The sequence below is a fragment of the Salmo salar genome, chromosome ssa13 (assembly GCF_905237065.1).
Source record: "Salmo salar chromosome ssa13, Ssal_v3.1, whole genome shotgun sequence".
NCBI classification, from domain to species: domain Eukaryota; kingdom Metazoa; phylum Chordata; class Actinopteri; order Salmoniformes; family Salmonidae; genus Salmo; species Salmo salar.
The window spans coordinates 27,177,379-27,195,276 of record NC_059454.1 but is presented as its reverse complement, the minus strand read 5'-3'; the positions used below and the strand labels follow the sequence as shown (position 1 = coordinate 27,195,276).

Below are 17,898 nucleotides of genomic sequence, written 5' to 3'. Positions count from 1 at the left end.
GATTAAAAAACAAAAACCATGTCAGATCGAGAAGCCACAAAAAGATTGTTTTAAAACAAACACTTGATCAAATAAAACTGTATACATTATATTTGAGGGGAAAGGAGTGATGAATATACACACACATACATCAAAATGCACATTTAGGCTATTTTTTAAATAGCCTAAATGTGTTTAACTGCAAGTTAAACTTTGCAGTTTAACTTGACTGCAAAGGGAGGGACAGAAGAACTGCCCATAGATAATAAGTCTAGCAGAGAGCATAAATATAGTTACATATTAGGGACTCCACAAGAGGGGTGAACTGGAGGGCAAAGTTGAAAGGTCATTCAGGATCGTCGTTTTAGGCATTTCCTTTCACATGGACCAACAATAACCTGTTCCAAAGAAGGTTTGGTTTTTAACATTAGAATGTCCAACCAACAAGTTCATTATTTATCCCTCAAGGTCCCCTACTATCATTACTGGGGCCGTATCAGTTTGTGCAAACAACCTGGTCGTACACCATCCACACAGGGTAAGCAAAAACAATGTTAATATCCCTGACTCGACTGAATGATGTCCTCTATCTAATCAGGCCCAGATAAGGCTCCTCATATGTCTCTTTCTGAAGACCTGCTGTCTCACTGCCTTGGCTTGAAGCTCCAATGTCCAACCGCATGCCTGGCTGTCCATCTCAGCTGTGACAAATGATTGACTGGGACTTTGCTCTCCTCCTCAGTCCTCCCCACCTTCACGACTATATCTCTGTTTTGTCTTCAAGGTCCACTGTCAAGATACTTGGACAAGCGGGAATACTCACTAACAGAGAAGGCTAAGGAGGAAAAGAGTGTGGCAACACAGTGAATCTCAAAGGGATGAATAAAAAATATCCTCTCTAACTGGAACAAAGTCGTACAAAGACTCAGACAGTTTGGACACAGATTCATCAAGCATTTGGATTACCATATTTGGACAAACCGGCATTGAAGGAGAGAAACATCTTTCCACAAGTTGAAACTAGTGGGATATCACAACTGATCCTTGAGAATCAACCTGAAGCCAGTTTCTATTGAGACATAAGACATTTAAGTCATAAGATCACAACACATCATAGCACAGGGAGAGACAAGGTTGAAGGAATATCAGAGGTGACATCTACACATACGGGACTCTAGCAGATCACACAGGCCCAACCATGGAGGAGAGAAGGCGTGTGGGCTACTGCGTGCACAGAGAGGTGCTGGATGAGGGAAAAGTGGACCAGTTGGCTGAGAAATCAGATGTTAGAGTCCCTTTCTCTGAAAAAATCAGAGAGTCAGTGAGGTAAGGTGATAACCTTACTTTAACCTTGCATACAACTGAGAAAAAAAACTAATAAGAAATTAAACTGTGACAAAACAGTGTTCAGTGTTGACATCTCTAGAATGCTGTGTCTCAGAAATGACTCACTATTGAGTGAGTATTGTTCAGTATAATAATGCACAAGGTTGGGTAGGTTACTTTATAAATGTAATCGGTTACAGTTACAAGTTACCTGTCCAAATTTATGAGTAACGCAACTTTTGAATTACTCAAACTCAGTAATGTAATCTGATTACTTTCAGTTACTTTTGGACTACTTTCCCCCTAAAGATGCAGTCTGTGATCTTAAGCACAACAAATTTGTAGCATATTTTACGAATTGGATTCGCAACATATCATATGAATTGCCAAAAATCAGTGGGAAAAAAAACATGTTTTTTTTGCAGTACACCACGTTCTACTGTCTGAAATTATACAAAAGTTCTGAAGCATCACTTTGAGAGGCATCCATCAAATGCATTTGGTATGTCATCAGAGGGATCTCTGACTTGTCATCAGAGGGATCTCTGACTTGTCATCAAAGGAATCTCGGACTTGTCATCAGAGGGATCTCTGACTTGTCATCAGAGGGATCTCTGACTTGTCATCATAGGGATCTCTGTAGGGATCTCTGACTTGTCATCAGAGGGATCTCTGACTTGTCATCATAGGGATCTCTGACTTGTCATCAGAGGGATCTCTGACTTGTCATCATAGGGATCTCTGACTTGTCATCATACGGATCTCTGTAGGGATCTCTGACTTGTCATCAGAGGGATCTCTGACTTGTCATCATACGGATCTCTGTAGGGATCTCTGACTTGTCATCAGAGGGATCTCTGACTTGTCATCATAGGGATCTCTGACTTGTCATCATACGGATCTCTGTAGGGATCTCTGACTTGTCATCATAGGGATCTCTGACTTGTCATCATAGGGATCTCTGACTTGTCATCAGAGGGATCTCTGACTTGTCATCATAGGGATCTCTGACTTGTCATCATACGGATCTCTGTAGGGATCTCTGACTTGTCATCAGAGGGATCTCTGACTTGTCATCATAGGGATCTCTGACTTGTCATCATACGGATCTCTGACTTGTCATCAGAGGGATCTCTGACTTGTCATCATACGGATCTCTGTAGGGATCTCTGACTTGTCATCAGAGGGATCTCTGACTTGTCATCATAGGGATCTCTGACTTGTCATCAGAGGGATCTCTGACTTGTCATCATAGGGATCTCTGACTTGTCATCAGACTCCTTCAGGTGGAACAAACTTAAACTTGCACATTTTTTAAATTCTGAATTGAATGTCATTGAGAAAACAGAAAGGTGTCGTCACGTATTTTCTGCAAACACACTTTCTGAACTTAATACCCCGGGCACCAATGATTTGGACTTGGATTAAGGCTGCACCCTGCACCTCTCTGACTCAAAGGGGTTGGGTTAAATGCGGAAGACACATTTCAGTTGAATGCATTTGTCACGAACGTCGTTGTAATGATGGTCGGACCAAGGCGCAGCGTGCATAGAGTTCCACATGTTTATTAAATGAAACTCACAAAACAATCAAGAGCAAAACGAAACGTGCCGCTAATGTAGTGCTCGCAGGCAACTATACATAGACAAGATCCCACAACAAACAGGTGGGAAAAGGCTGCCTAAATATGATCCCCAATCAGAGACAATGATAGACAGCTGTCTCTGATTGGGAACCATACCAGGCCAACCTAGAAATACAAAAACTAGAGTACCCACCCTAGTCACACCCTAACCTAACCAAAATAGAGAATAAAAAGGCTCTCTAAGGTCAGGGCGGGACAGCATTCAGTTGTGCAACTGACTAGGTATCCCCTTTCCCTTCCATAAAAGTAATCCAAGAAGTAATCTTCCAATTTTTCAAAAGTATCTGTAATCTGATTACAACATTTTAGCTGGTAACGTAACTGACTACAGTAAAAAATAAAATAATACCATCTGTAATGCCTGGATAGTCTCAGTGTATCCTAGTGTTGTTCTAGCACAGTATGTCTAAGAGTATCTGAGTGTGCCTCTTAGTTCCCCATAGTTATGCCGCAACAGGAAATGTCAATTATTAAGATGTTTCAGGGCTTTAAGAGATTATCGGTACTCAATGTATCATACCAGGGTTAACGCTTTAGAACTGGTAATTGATACCAGGTGCTGGTACTCAAACAGTAGAACATTAGAGGCAAATCTCTGTACCTACCCTCTTTAACCACAGACCTGCATATGTCTCATTAGTGTTAGCTTTTCTGAGGCTCAGTGTGTGTGTGTGTGTGTGTGTGTGTGTGTGTGTGTGTGTGTGTGTGTGTGTGTGTGTGTGTGTGTGTGTGTGTGTGTGTGTGTGTGTGTGTGTGTGTGTGTGTGTGTGTGTGTGTGTGTGTGTGTGTGTGTGTCTGTCTGTCTGTCTGTCTGTCTGTCTGTCTGTCTGTCTGTCTTCTCTCCCAGGTGTTCTGTCCCCAGGCTGAAGAGTTGTATGTTGTCGTCTGTTCCTGTCCTCTCCTGGCTGCCTCGCTACTCCCTCAGAGACAACGCCATCGGAGACCTGATCTCAGGCATCAGTGTGGGCATCATGCACCTACCACAAGGTCTGATTGCCTGACTAAATATAACCTCTGTATTTAAAACATCCTTTTATGTGTCTTGTATTATTGCCCTGTTACCCTCTTTAATAAACTTATAATAACCATCTTTGAGTAACTTGTGAATATGAATATATGCTGTGTCACTGTAGGGATGGCATATGCTCTGCTAGCAGCAGTGCCCCCAGTGTTTGGTCTCTACTCTTCCTTTTACCCCATCCTTATCTACTTCATCTTTGGGTCGTCCAAACACATCTCTGTGGGTAAGTTCTTTGCTATGTAGAGAGTACAAACCATGTTTAATGTTTGATGTCACACACAGAGACCATGGGTCCTACTAATCACCCCAAACAATCCAAAACAACCCCAAACAGTTACCCTAAAGAACCCCAAATAACCTATACATGCACAAACATTTCAGTCAAACTTTTTTATTATCTCTGCTATCGTGACAATATCGAATATAGAATCCTGAACCCAATATAGCACAAACCAAACCAAAACGTGAACCAACTGATCATTTGGGTGGTTTTGTGTTGTTTTGGTGGCCAGTTTGTGGTTCTTTCGGGTACTTATGGGTTGTTTTGTGTACCTGTTTGTGGTTCTTTGTGCTTGTTTTAGGTTGTTTTGGGTTGTTTTGGGTTGTTTTAGGTTGTTTTGGGTTGTTTTGGGTTGTTTTAGGTTGTTTTGGGTTGTTTTAGGTTGTTTTGGGTTGTTTTAGGTTGTTTTGGGTTGTTTTAGGTTGTTTTGGGTTGTTTTAGGTTGTTTTGGGTTGTTTTGGGTTGTTTTAGGTTGTTTTAGGTTGTTTTGGGTTGTTTTGGGTTGTTTTAGGTTGTTTTGGGTTGTTTTGGGTTGTTTTAGGTTGTTTTGGGTTGTTTTAGGTTGTTTTGGGTTGTTTTAGGTTGTTTTGGGTTGTTTTGGGTTGTTTTAGGTTGTTTTAGGTTGTTTTGGGTTGTTTTGGGTTGTTTTAGGTTGTTTTGGGTTGTTTTGGGTTGTTTTAGGTTGTTTTGGGTTGTTTTGGGTTGTTTTAGGTTGTTTTAGGTTGTTTTGGGTTGTTTTGGGTTGTTTTAGGTTGTTTTGGGTTGGTTTGGGTTGTTTTGGGTTGTTTTGGGTTGCTTTGGGTAGCTTTGGGGGGGTTCTCTTGGGTACTTTTTGTGTAGTTTTGGGTACCTGTTTGTAGTTGTTTTGAGTACTTTTGGATTGTTTTGGGTACCTTGGGGGTTCTTTTGGGTACTTTTGTGGTGTTTTGGGTACCTTTTGGGGTTGTTTGGGGTGTTTTAAGGTCATTTTGCTTACTTTGGGGTTGTTTTGGGTACTTTGGGGTTGTTTTGGGTTCTTTTGGGTACCTGTTTGGAGTTATTTTGGGTGATTAGTAGGACCCGAGATGACTACACATTATTTTGCCATCCAGTGAACACAACACTAATGTTTTGCCTAGTCAGAACATTAATTTCAAACTAACTACTTTACTGTATATAAACCTCTCTCTCTTAGGTACATATGCAGTGATGAGTGTGATGATCGGGGGAGTGACAGAGCGCTTGGCCCCAGACTCTAACTTCATGATGTATGTTAACGCCACCAATCAGAGTATGGTGGATGTTTTGGCTCGAGACACGGAGCGGGTGAAAGTGGCTGCTGCCGTTACTTTCTTGTCCGGCCTCTTCCAGGTAAATCTGACTGAACTTCAACTGCGTGCCACAAGACTGTTAGCCTGCTGAGCTAAAGCCTAGAAAGTCTTTAGGTCTCAGGCAAAGTTAGTCATCATTACTCGTCTCCAAACTACCTGTTATATTAGCAGAGATTGTATGACAGCTTCTCCCGTGTGTGTGTGTGTGTGAATGTGTGTGTAGATGCTCCTGGGCCTGGTTCAGTTTGGCTTTGTGGTGACCTACCTGTCTGAGCCCCTGGTCAGAGGGTACACCACCGGAGCAGCCATCCACGTCATCGTCTCTCAGCTCAAGTACACCTTTGGTATCAGTCCAAAACGCCACAGCGGATCCTTCGCCCTGATCTTTGTAAGTACTACAAACACACAGGCAAATGCATATACTCAAGCATGTGTCCTGTCCCATGTCCTGATGCCCATCTCTCTCTCTCTGTCTCTCTCTCTCTGTCTCTGTGTGTGTGTAGACGGTGATAGAGGTGTGCTATCTGGTGCCAGAAACCAACATAGGCACCCTAGTGGTGAGTCTGGTGTCCATCATTGGCCTCATCATGGTCAAGGAGCTCAACACCTACCTGGGCAAAAAGCTGCCAGTACCCATTCCTGTAGAGCTGCTAGGGGTGAGTCACAGTCCCACTCCTCCTACACCCAACAGAGGATAAACAGATTAGATCCCACCGTGAATATTAGACCAAATGAATGGCATTGAGATAAAATTGTTTGTGCATAAACAATGGATAATGAAGTGGAGTAGGAGGAACACTGTTAATGTAGAACAAAAATATAGTAACTTTATTTTGACCACATAAACAGCTAAACATTATTTTTATGAAAGTACAACAAAGTACCGTAACAATTATCTATGGATAGAGTATATTTTATTCAAAGTTCCAACTCTCTGACAACATTGACTTTAATAGCTGATTTGTTTTATAATGTCCACTACTACTGAATGTGGATTCAAACATTGAATTAATCTCTTTGTCTGTCTGTCTGTTGTCAGATCATCATCGCCACGGTGATCTCCTGGCAGGTCAACCTGGAGGGGAAGTATGGAGTGGAAGTGGTGGGAGAGATCCCCTCTGGGTGAGGAGAGGAGTATTATACACACATAGAGATACCACATAGAGATACCACATAGATACACAACCACAGATACATCTTTATTTATTTATTTCACCTTTATTTAACCAGGTAGGCTAGTTGAGAACAAGTTCTCATTTACAACTGCGACCTGGCCAAGATAAAACAAAGCAGTGCGACACAAACAACAACACAGAGTTACACATGGGATAGACAAACATACAGTCAATAATACAACAGAAAAAGTCTATATACAGTGTGTACAAATGAGGTAGGATAAGGGAGGTAAGGCAATGAATAGGCCATAGCGGCTAAATAATTACAAAATATCAATTAAACACTGGAGTGATAAATGTGCAGAAGATGAGTGTGCAAGTAGAGATACTGTGGTGCAAAGGAGCAAAATAATTAAAATAACTAACTGTCACGGCTGTTTAAATGATCGGACCAAAATGCAGCGTCTGTTTCGTTCCACATATTAATTAGACTGTGAAACTTAATGCTATACCAAAATAAACTGAAGGACAAAACAACAAACCGTGACACAGGAGGAACAAACACTACTCACAAAATATAATCACCCACAAAAACAGGTGGGCCAAACATCAACTTAAATATGACCTCCAATTAGAGACAACGACAACCGGCTGCCTCTAATTGGAGGTCATGCCAAACAAAAACCAACATAGAAATACCAAACTAAAAGCTGAACATAGAAATTGCTCCTCTGACCTACTCTACCATAGAAAATAACAACTTACTATGGTCAGGACGTGACAATAACAGTATGTGGATGAGGTAGTTGGATGGGCTATTTACAGATGGGCTATTTACAGGTGCAGTGATCTGTGAGCTGCTCTGACAGCTGGTGCTTAAAGCTATTGAGGGAGATATGAGTCTCCAGATTCAGTGATTTTTGCAGTTCGTTCCAGTCATTGGCAGCAGAGAACTGGAAGGAAAGGCGGCCGAAGGAGGAATTGGCTTTGGGGGTGAACAGTGAAATATACCTGCTGGAGCACGTGCTACGGGTGGGTGCTGCTATGGTGACCAGTGAGCTGAGATAAGACAGGGCTTTACCTAGCAAATACTTATAGATGACCTGGAGCCAGTGGGTTTGGCGATGAATATGAAGCGAGGGTCAGCCAACGAGAGCATACAGGTCGCAGTGGTGGGTACTATATGGGGCTTTGTTGACAAAACGGACTGCACTGTGATAGACTGCATCCAATTTGCTGAGTAGAGTGTTGGAGGCTATTTTGTAAATGACATCGCTGAAGTCAAGGATCGGTAAGATAGTCAGTTTTATGAGGATATGTTTGGCAGCATGAGTGAAGGATGTTTTGTTGTGAAATAGGAACCCGATTCTCGATTCGATTTTGGATTGGAGATGCTTAATGTGAGTCTGGAAGGAGAGTTTACAGTCTAACCAGACACATAGGTATTTGTAGTTGTTCACATATTCTAAGTCAGAACCGTCCAGAGTAGTGATGCTGGATGGGCGGGCAGGTGTAGGCAGCGATCGGTTGAAGAGCATGCATTTAGTTTTACTTGCATTTAAGACCAGTTGGAGGCCACGGAAGGAGAGTTGTATGGCATTGAAGCTCGTATGGAGGTTAGTTAACACAGTGTCCAAAGAAGGGCCAGAAGTATACAGAATGGTGTCGCCTGTGTAGAGGTGGATCAGAGAATCACCAGCAGCAAGAGCAACATCATTGATGTATACAGAGAAAAGAGTCGGCCCGAGAATTGAACCCTGTGGCACCCCCAAACAGACTGCCAGAGGTCCGGACAACATGCCCTCCGATTTGACACACTGAACTCTATCTGAGAAGTAGTTGGTTAACCAGGCGAGGCAGTCATTTGAGAAACCAAGGCTGTTGAGTCTGCCGATGATTGACAGAGTCGAAAGACTTGGCCAGGTCGTTGAATACAGCTGCACAGTATTGTCTCTTATCGATGGTGGTTATGATATCGTTTAGGACCTTGAGCGTGGCTGAGGTGCACCCATGACCAGCTCGGAAACCAGATTGCATAGCGGAGAAGGTATGGTGGGATTCAAAATGGTCGGTGATCTGTTTGTTAACTTGGCTTTTGAAGACCTTAGAAAGACAGGGTAGGATAGAAAAAGGTCTGTAACAGTTTGGGTCTAGAGTGTCTCCCCCTTTGAAGAGGGGATGAGCGGGGCAGCTTTCCAATCTTTGGGGATCTCAGACGATACGAAAGAGAGGTTGAACAGGCTAGTAATAGGGGTTGCAACAATTTCGGCTGATAATTTTAGAAAGAGAAGGTCCAGATTGTCTAGCCTGGCTGAGTTGTAGGGGTCCAGATTTTGCAGCTCTTTCAGAACATCAGCTATCTGGATTTGGGTGAAGGAGAAATGGGGCAGGCTTGGGCAAGTTTTTGTGGGGGGCGCAGGGCTGTTGCCCGGGGTAGGGGTAGCCAGGTGGAAAGCATGGCCAGCTGTAGATTAATGCTTATTGAAATTCTCAATTATCGCAGATTTATCGGAGGTGACAGTGTTTCCTAGCCTCAGTACAGTGGGCAGCTGAGAGGAGGTGCTCTTATTCTCCATGGACTTTACAGTGTCCCAGAACTTTTTGGAGTTTGTGCTACAGGATGCAAATTTCTGTTTGAAAAAGCTAGCCTTTGCTTTCCTAACTGCCTGTGTATATTGGTTCCTAACTTCCCTGAAAAGTTGCATATCGCGGGGGCTATTCGATACATAACCACATAGATACACAACCACATAGATACAAAACAACATAGATACAAAACAACATACAGTACATGCACAGCCATAACAGGCCACATCCCAGATACTCACTCACATAGTCTAACTACACAACCACTCGTACAGATGGCATTATACCTAGCTATACAACCACCAAACTACAGTACACAACATGATCACACAAAGATATCCTTGTCAAGGATAATGACTGTTACCCTTGTTTCTCCTCCCTAGTCTACAGCCCCCTGTCATGCCTACAGCCTCTCTATTTGGGCAGGTGATAGGTGATGCCTTCGCTCTGTCTGTGGTTGGCTACGGCATTGCCATCTCCCTCGGACGGATCTTTGCCCTAAAATATGGCTACAAAGTTGACAGCAACCAGGTAAAAACATTGTCAATGACTATGTGATTGGAAATCTCTCTGGGTGTGGTTGTTGTAATGTGTGGCATGCACTGCTTGTGAATGACTGGTTGTGCTATTCACTCCCCTATTTACTGAAGAAAGTGGTCTCTTCCTGGTTTAGGAATTGATAGCCCTGGGTCTCAGCAACTCCATTGGAGGGGTGTTTCAGTGCTTTGCAATCAGTTGCTCCATGTCCCGCACCATGGTACAGGAAAGCACTGGGGGCAAGACTCAGGTACAGACACCTCCCATTATGACAGTAGTCATACATTATTCTGTTGCATTGATACAGTGAGGGGAAAAAGTATTTGATCCCCTACTGATTGTGTACGTTTGCCCACTTACAAAGAAATGATCAGTCTATAATTGTAATAGTAGGTTTATTTGAACAGTGAGAGACAGAATAACAACAAAAAAATCCAGAAAAACGCATGTCAAAAATGTTATAAAATGATTTGCATGTTAATGAGGGAAATAAGTATTTGACCCCTCTGCAAAACATGACTTAGTACTTGGTGGCAAAACCCTTGTTGGCAATCAAAGAGGTCAGACGTTTCTTGTAGTTGGCCACCAGGTTTGCACACATCTCAGGAGGGATTTTGTCCCACTCCTCTTTGCAGATCTTCTCCAAGTCATTAATGTTTCGAGGCTGACGTTTGGCAACTCGAACCTTCAGCTCCCTCCACAGATTTTCTATGGGATTAAGGTCTGGAGATTGGCTAGGCCACTCCAGGACCTTAATGTGCTTCTTCTTGAGCCACTCCTTTATTGCCTTGGCTGTGTGTTTTGGGTCATTGTCATGCTGGAGTACCCATCCACGACCCATTTTCAATGCCCTGGCTGAGGGAAGGAGGTTTTCACCCAAGATTTGACGGTACATGGCCCCGTCCATTGTCCCTTTGATGCGGTGAAGTTGTCCTGTGCCCTTAGCAGAAAAACACCACCAAAGCATAATGTTTCCACCTCCATGTTTGAAGGCGGAGATGGTGTTCTTGGGGTCATAGGCAGCATTCCTCCTCCTCCAAACACGGTGAGTTGAGTTGATGTCAAAGAGCTCCATTTTGGTCTCATCTGACCACAACACTTTCACCAGTTGTCCTCTGAGTCATTCAGATGTTCATTGGCAGACTTCAGACGGGTCTGTGTATGTATTCTTGAGCAGGGGAACCTTGCGGGTGCTGCAGGATTTCAGTCCTTCACGGCGTTGTGTGTTACCAATTGTTTTCTTGGTGACTATGGTCCCAGCTGCCTTGAGATCATTGACAAGATCCTCCCGTGTAGTTCTGGGCTGATTCCTCACTGTTCTCATGATCATTGCAACTCCACGAGGTGAGATCTTGCATGGAGCCCCAGGCCGAGGGATATTGACAGTTCTTTTGTGTTTCTTCCATTTGCGAATAATCACACCAAATGTTGTCACCTTCTCACCAAGCTGCTTGGCGATGGTCTTGTAGCCCATTCCAGCCTTGTGTAGGTCTACAATCTTGTCCCTGACATCCTTGGAGAGCTCTTTGGTCTTGGCCATGGTGGAGAGTTTGGAATCTGATTGATTGATTGCTTCTGTGGACAGGTGTCTTTTTTACAGGTAACAAGCTGCGGTTAGGAGCACTCCCTTTAAGAGTGTGCTCCTATACTCAGCTCGTTACCTGTATAAAAGACACCTGGGAGCCAGAAATCTTTCTGAGAGGGGGTCAAATACTTATTTCCCTCATTAAAATGCAAATAAATTTATAACATTTTTGACATGCGTTTTTCTGGATATTTTTGTTGTTATTCTGTCTCTCACTGTTCAAATAAACCTACCATTAAAATTATAGACTGATCCTTTCTTTGTCAGTGGGCAAACATACAAAATCAGCAGGAGATCAAATACTTTTTTCCCCACTGTAAGTGGGTTCATTAAAAAACACTTGAAGCGTTAATTAAAACCCACATCACACACCCACTTGGATTCATTAAAACTGAAATAATGAGTTGTCTAGCACATCATTTCAACAGACAGGGCTCAATATTCACAACATTACGCAATTACAGGAGGGCCTGGTTGTTGTCTGTTTTAACCCTCAATGATCCATCTCTCTCTCCCTCTCCCTCCCAGGTGGCGAGTGCTCTTTCAGCCATGGTGATTCTGGTCATCATGCTGTGGATTGGGGCTCTCTTTGAAGAGCTGCCAAAGGTACCATTCTTTTGGCTGTTGGTTAATAGACTGAGGTGGTTCTGTGTGTGATTGTGATTGGTGGCTGTCTCTCTGTCCACCAGGCTGTGTTGGCAGCCATCATCTATGTGAACCTGCATGGCATGATGAAGCAGTTCATGGACATCCCAACTCTGTGGAAGAGCAATAAAGTGGATATGGTGAGTGAGTGAGAGAGAGACAAGGGGAGCGGAGAAAGAGGGCAGGGGGAGGAGGGGTAGGGGGATATATTAGAGAGATGGAGGAGAGCGGAGAAAGAGAATAGAGGGGCAAAAGAGGAGGATGAGTTAGATTTTATTGAATTGGTTTTTCCTCACAGAGGTAATATGGTAATAGTAGAAACAGAAGTCTCAGGGGTAAAGTGAGATAGTTTGGTGAGGGAGGATGTGTGGTAACTTTCCTCTGTCTGCCCCCCTCCCTCTCTCCCTAGCTGGTGTGGGTGGCCACTCTGATCCTGACCGTGCTCTTCAACCCAGACATGGGCCTGGCAGCCTCCATTGCCTTCTCCATGCTCACGGTCATCTTCAGGACCCAGCTGTGAGTACACAACCGCTCTCTCTCTCACACACACACACACACACACACACACACACACACACACACACACACACACACACACACACACACACACACACACACACACACACACACACACACACACACACACACACACAAAACTATCCCAGACAGACTCCACCTAACCACAAACATCCAACACTACTCATTTGGATCTACCCCACACATCATTAGACCACCCATTCACTCTTAAAAGTCCTTTTAACAGATTTAAAAGGGACTAGATGTCAAATCTGCTCCACTTATGAAACTATCTTTGAAAAAACATACCAAATTGTGTACTAAATCGTGTGTTAAATCGCTACCTGTCTATTTGTCCGTTTAAGGCCGAAGTACTCCCTCCTAGGGCAGGTCCCTGAGACTGACATCTACAGACCAGTGGAGGACTATAATCAGGTATGCATCCATGGAAACAAGATATAAAAACATACAGTACGTATTCACTTACTCTCTAATCATACCGCCACTCAGTCAAGAGGGAATCTTTCACTTGTAGGTATCAGGTCTATGTCTGGCGGGGTTTCACTTTGGTTTTCTACACTATATCAGTTGTGTACTTCAACTAGGGTCTGGCGTGAAGTTTCCCCTAGATACAGATCTAGGATCAGCTTCCCCTCCCCCAATCATATCCTTAAAACTAGAATCATTAGTTGCAACATCCATTTTTGGACTTATAAATGAATGATATACACCCATTGATTCTAGAAGAATATCATTTACAAATGCCTTAACTGTCGTAACCGATCAGAACCCAAAACATTAGCTTGTTTTACTCCAAGGTTTGTAAACAATGTAAATGTAAACAAACACTGTATAGCCTCAACATGGTTAAAACTATACTTTTGATATCCATCTATGAATTTGAGAGTGGATACATTTCTCCACGCCCATCCCTCAGCTTTTTACCAAAACAGTGGCAGGGTAACCACTTTTGTATCGTTTCAATCGTAGCTGCGGGAAATAGGGGTGCTGAGGGTGATGCAACACCCACTGAAAAAACATAAATAAATACAAATGATTTTAAAATATATTTTTTTCCCCAAAAGTAGTGCACTGGGCCTTTACTAGTCCTGTACTAGCGGACCTGTACAGACATCTGTAGCACGGGCAAACATTTTTCCAGCACCCCTCCCCCCGTTAGTCTTTATTATAATAAGAGCATTGATATAAATGACCATTGTCTCTCAGGTGAATGAGATCCCTGGTGTGGTGATCTTCCGCTCCTCTGCGACCCTCTACTTTGCCAATGCTGAGATGTACCAAGACGCCCTGGCAGAGAAGGTGAGGTCACAGGAATTATTATGCACTACACAAGCATACTTTGACAAATTGGCAAAACGCCTGAGCTGTTTTGCTTACATTCTGCTGTGTGCGTATGGCGAGCGTGACAGACATTGTTAAGATGGCATCCATTCCTCTCTCCTCTCTACAACCCCATTATGCTGTCATGTTCCAAGGCAGGAATAGAAAAAGATGATAGAATGTCTCACTCCCTTGCTATTGTGTCTCCAGAGTGGGATTGACATCACCAAACTCATCTCCCAAAAGAAGAAAGCAGAGGCCAAGAGACTGAGGAAAGAAAAGAAAGAGGCCAGGAAAGCCAAGAAGGATGCAAAGAAGAATGCACAGGAATGGGTGAGGAGGAGGAGTGACACTGAAGAGAGAGAGATCATTCCAGTCTGTTTGTATGTCTCCAATGAAATCCACTAATATGGTCAATGTGTTAGGAGAGTATTGGATTAATATGCAGGTAATGTGTTGGGTGAGTGTCTTATGGATGATCCATCCATGTCTTGTCCTGTCCAGGAAGGGGAGCCAGACAGTTCGGAGAACGACGTGGAGAAGGGTGTGGCCACAGTGGAGGAAGGGAGTAAACCTGTCTCCACCCTTCCTCGTGCCATCATCCTGGAACTGAGTCCAGTCAATTTCCTGGATACTGTGGGCGTCAAGACTCTACGCAATGTGAGTCGTCTGTATGCACTGATATCCATCTTACTCAACCTTTTAACCTGTTCTGCCAGCTCACCTCGCTCTTTCTCTCCCTCTATTTCTTTCTCTCCCTCTATTTCTTTCTCTCTATCTCTCTCTATTTTCTCTGATAAAATGCAAAAATGCAATGTTGCCAAAATGAGAGACACAATTCAAGCAAAATGAATGGAGCAGTCTCTTTTTCGCTCCCTCTGACCTGACCTTTGACCTCTCTGGTGCTGCTTCAGATCCAAAGAGACTACGGCGATATCGGTGTAGAGGTAGTCCTGTGTGGATGTCAGAGTGAGTTACATTTTCCATGTACTTTTACCAAAACCTCCATGCTAAACATACAGCACTGTAACATGCATACCCTGGGTGCTGAAAATAGTGGGCGTTCCTGTAGTTGTTTCTGTTTCCCATCATGTTTTCTGAGTTATCTACTTGCATTCTCTTGATGTAATTGAGGAAATTGCTTATCATTACTGATTATACAGGCAAAATCACTAAAGTGGCCAATGTTTATGTAGTTAAGAATGTTGATTAACCATAATTATGAATGTTTGATCACATCACTCACTCACTCACTCTCTCGCCATCCATTCCTCCCTCCTCTCTCTCTCTCTCTATCTCTCTTTCTGTAGCTGGTGTTATTGAGAACCTGGAGAGTGGTGGGTTCTTCAGCGAGAAAGTCAGCAAAGCATGTCTCTTCTCCTCAATCCACGATGCAGTGCTTCACTGTCAGACAGACAGGGCCAAGATTAACAAAGATGACGAGGTGAAACATACTAACACGCACGTGCACACACACAAACACATTCACATTATTTCACTAAAACAAATCGTTACTTTCAAACATTTGGTTTTGTGGGGTTTAGGTGTTGGTTGCTGGCAGCTCTGTTTTAGCATTTAGTTGCAAGCGTGACTCTAATACAGCTCCACAGGGAGATTGTACATGTTTATGGTAGTTGGTCAGGGAACACACACTACAGTCAGGGAATGTTTTACCAGTGATCAGGCAGGTTATACTGATAGATCTTGAAAAGCCTTCTCTGAAAGCGTCAAGAGGTGTTTGGAATGCAAAGCCTCTGACGTAAGCCTCTCTAAAGCATTGTGCAGAGACTATGTTATGAAACTGCCGAGGGTAGTGGCTGTGTTGAAACAGGAAGTGCCATTAACTTCACAAGACCTTCCACTCAAACCATCATATCTCCCTCACTAGGTTTAAGCACCAGCTGTCAGAGCAGCTCACAGATCACTGCACCTGTACATAGCCCATCTGTAAACAGCCCATCTATCTACCTACCTCATCCCCATACTGTATTTATTTATATATTTATTTATCTTGCTCCTTTGCACCCCAGTATCTCTACTTGCACATTCATCTTCTGCATATCTACCATTCCAGTGTTTAATTGCTATATTGTAATTACTTCGCCACCATGGCCTATTTATTGCCTTAGCTTACCTCATTTGCACTCACTGTATATAGACTTTTTGTTTTCTTTTGTTCTACTGTATTATTGACTGTATGTTTGTTTATTCCATGTGTAACTCTGTGTTGTTGTATGTGTCGAATTGCTACGCTTTATCTTGGCCAGGTTGCAGTTGCAAATGAGAACTTGTTCTCAACTAGCCTACCTGGTTAAATAAAGGTGAAATAAATAAATAAATAATAAAATCTCAGTCTGGGGCTGCTGACGTTATGTGCAGGGTGGCCCCAAACATCTATGTGACTATACAAGAGTGGTCCACATTGGACGTGACCCTGAGTGGAGCTTTTTCCTTTAGTAGTTGTTAACTATTTCTAACCAAACCAGCCATGGTATAACACTCTCTCCTCTCCTCCTTTCTCCCTCGCCTGTCTTTCTCTATCTCCCTCTCCCTCGCCTGTCTTTCTCTATCTCCCTCTCCCTCGCCTGTCTTTCTCTATCTCCCTCTCCCTCGCCTGTCTTTCTCTATCTCTCTCTCCCTTGCCTGTCTTTCTCTATCTCCCTCTCGGCTCTCTAGGAAATGCAAGCGACTCATTTCTGAATACTGAGGATAATGGAGGCGTCTTACTGTATGGTACTTGGGTACTTATTAGAAAGCTCAGAATACTTGACATTCATATTATGTCCACATATTTTTTGACACAGAAAGAAAGTATGAAAGAAAGAATGTATCAAAAAGAGAGACAGATACAAACACTTCAACGAGACGCACAAACCTTGACAACCCCAGATGAATGTTAGCCTTGTACTCCATGCAATGTGCCAAGGATGTACATTGAAACAGAATAATATTATTCTATGACCTTCCTATAAGCAAATAGATACACCTTTGGGGAAACTTTTATATTGAAAGATATTCACATTTTCTGTGCTAAATAAACTATTGTATATTTATTGTTTAAATTGTTAACAAATAAAAAAAACATCTAAAAACATGTTCCTCTTCATATCTAGCTTTATATTTGTTGTAGGAAGAATAATGTTAGTTATCTGTGTGATTGTCAACATACATGTTTGATTCTATATTGCAGAGATGCATTGTGTTCAGAGTCATGTCTATATCAGTTCCTTGTCAAATGTTCAATGTCAATCAAAATAATGACTTAATGTTCAATAGTATCTGCATGTGCTGTGTCCAGGGGCGAAAATCTTATATCAACTTTGGAGGGGACAATTACATTAAATTTTCTCAAGAGCAATTCCTGAGGGGGACACCAAAAGTAATGCTGTAACACATAGCCTACGTTGTAATATGGTAAATGTATATTGAGGAACCAAAGAAATAAGGTGTTTGCCGTACTCCTAACTACCGGTACCCAAAACTACACAACTAATCACAACAGCAATACCATTGCCTTTAACAAATCTTAGTTCAGTCACCAGTTTAAGTTGAGAGTGGGGGTATCCATGGCATTTTCCAATTATGTTCCTATTTTACTAGTCAAAAAAATTGAGAACCTTTCATAATGTTGCCAAACAAAGACTCAACAAACTTACCTGAGACTCCCTGTCTCTGCCAGTCTGTCCCTGCATATCTGTCCCCAACTCTGCTGTCTGTGTGCCATCTGTTGCCTGCTCTGCCTAATGACATCATTGTGAAACATTTCCATTAGTATTTCACTTCTTTCTTATGAACATTTTATCAACTAGTCTTTGAGATATTAGGCTACGAGGGTTCTTACTTTGCGTTTTGGTATACTGAAAAATACTCTGATGTCCGTCTTTTTTCTGCCATTTTTCTAGCTGGCTACACACACACACACACACACACACACACACACACACACACACACACACACACACACACACACACACACACACACACACAGTGTGCAGGTTATTTACAGTAGGAG

General features: G+C 42.8%; 1 protein-coding gene across 1 annotated transcript; it reads left to right on the top strand.

Moving 5' to 3' along the window:
- Nucleotides 1–742: 742 nt before the first annotated feature.
- On the top strand, nucleotides 743–16,980 carry slc26a6.2 (solute carrier family 26 member 6, tandem duplicate 2). The gene is made up of 19 exons (XM_014135170.2): nucleotides 743–1,305; nucleotides 3,798–3,937; nucleotides 4,084–4,194; nucleotides 5,426–5,601; nucleotides 5,785–5,949; nucleotides 6,065–6,217; nucleotides 6,601–6,683; nucleotides 9,646–9,793; nucleotides 9,936–10,049; nucleotides 11,913–11,990; nucleotides 12,074–12,169; nucleotides 12,439–12,545; nucleotides 12,911–12,980; nucleotides 13,773–13,865; nucleotides 14,097–14,219; nucleotides 14,391–14,546; nucleotides 14,801–14,855; nucleotides 15,197–15,330; nucleotides 16,563–16,980. The coding sequence occupies exons 1-19, from the start codon at nucleotides 1,178–1,180 to the stop codon at nucleotides 16,584–16,586; spliced, it is 2,154 nt and encodes a 717-aa protein (XP_013990645.1). The 5' UTR covers nucleotides 743–1,177; the 3' UTR covers nucleotides 16,587–16,980.
- The last annotated feature ends 918 nt before the right edge of the window (nucleotides 16,981–17,898 follow it).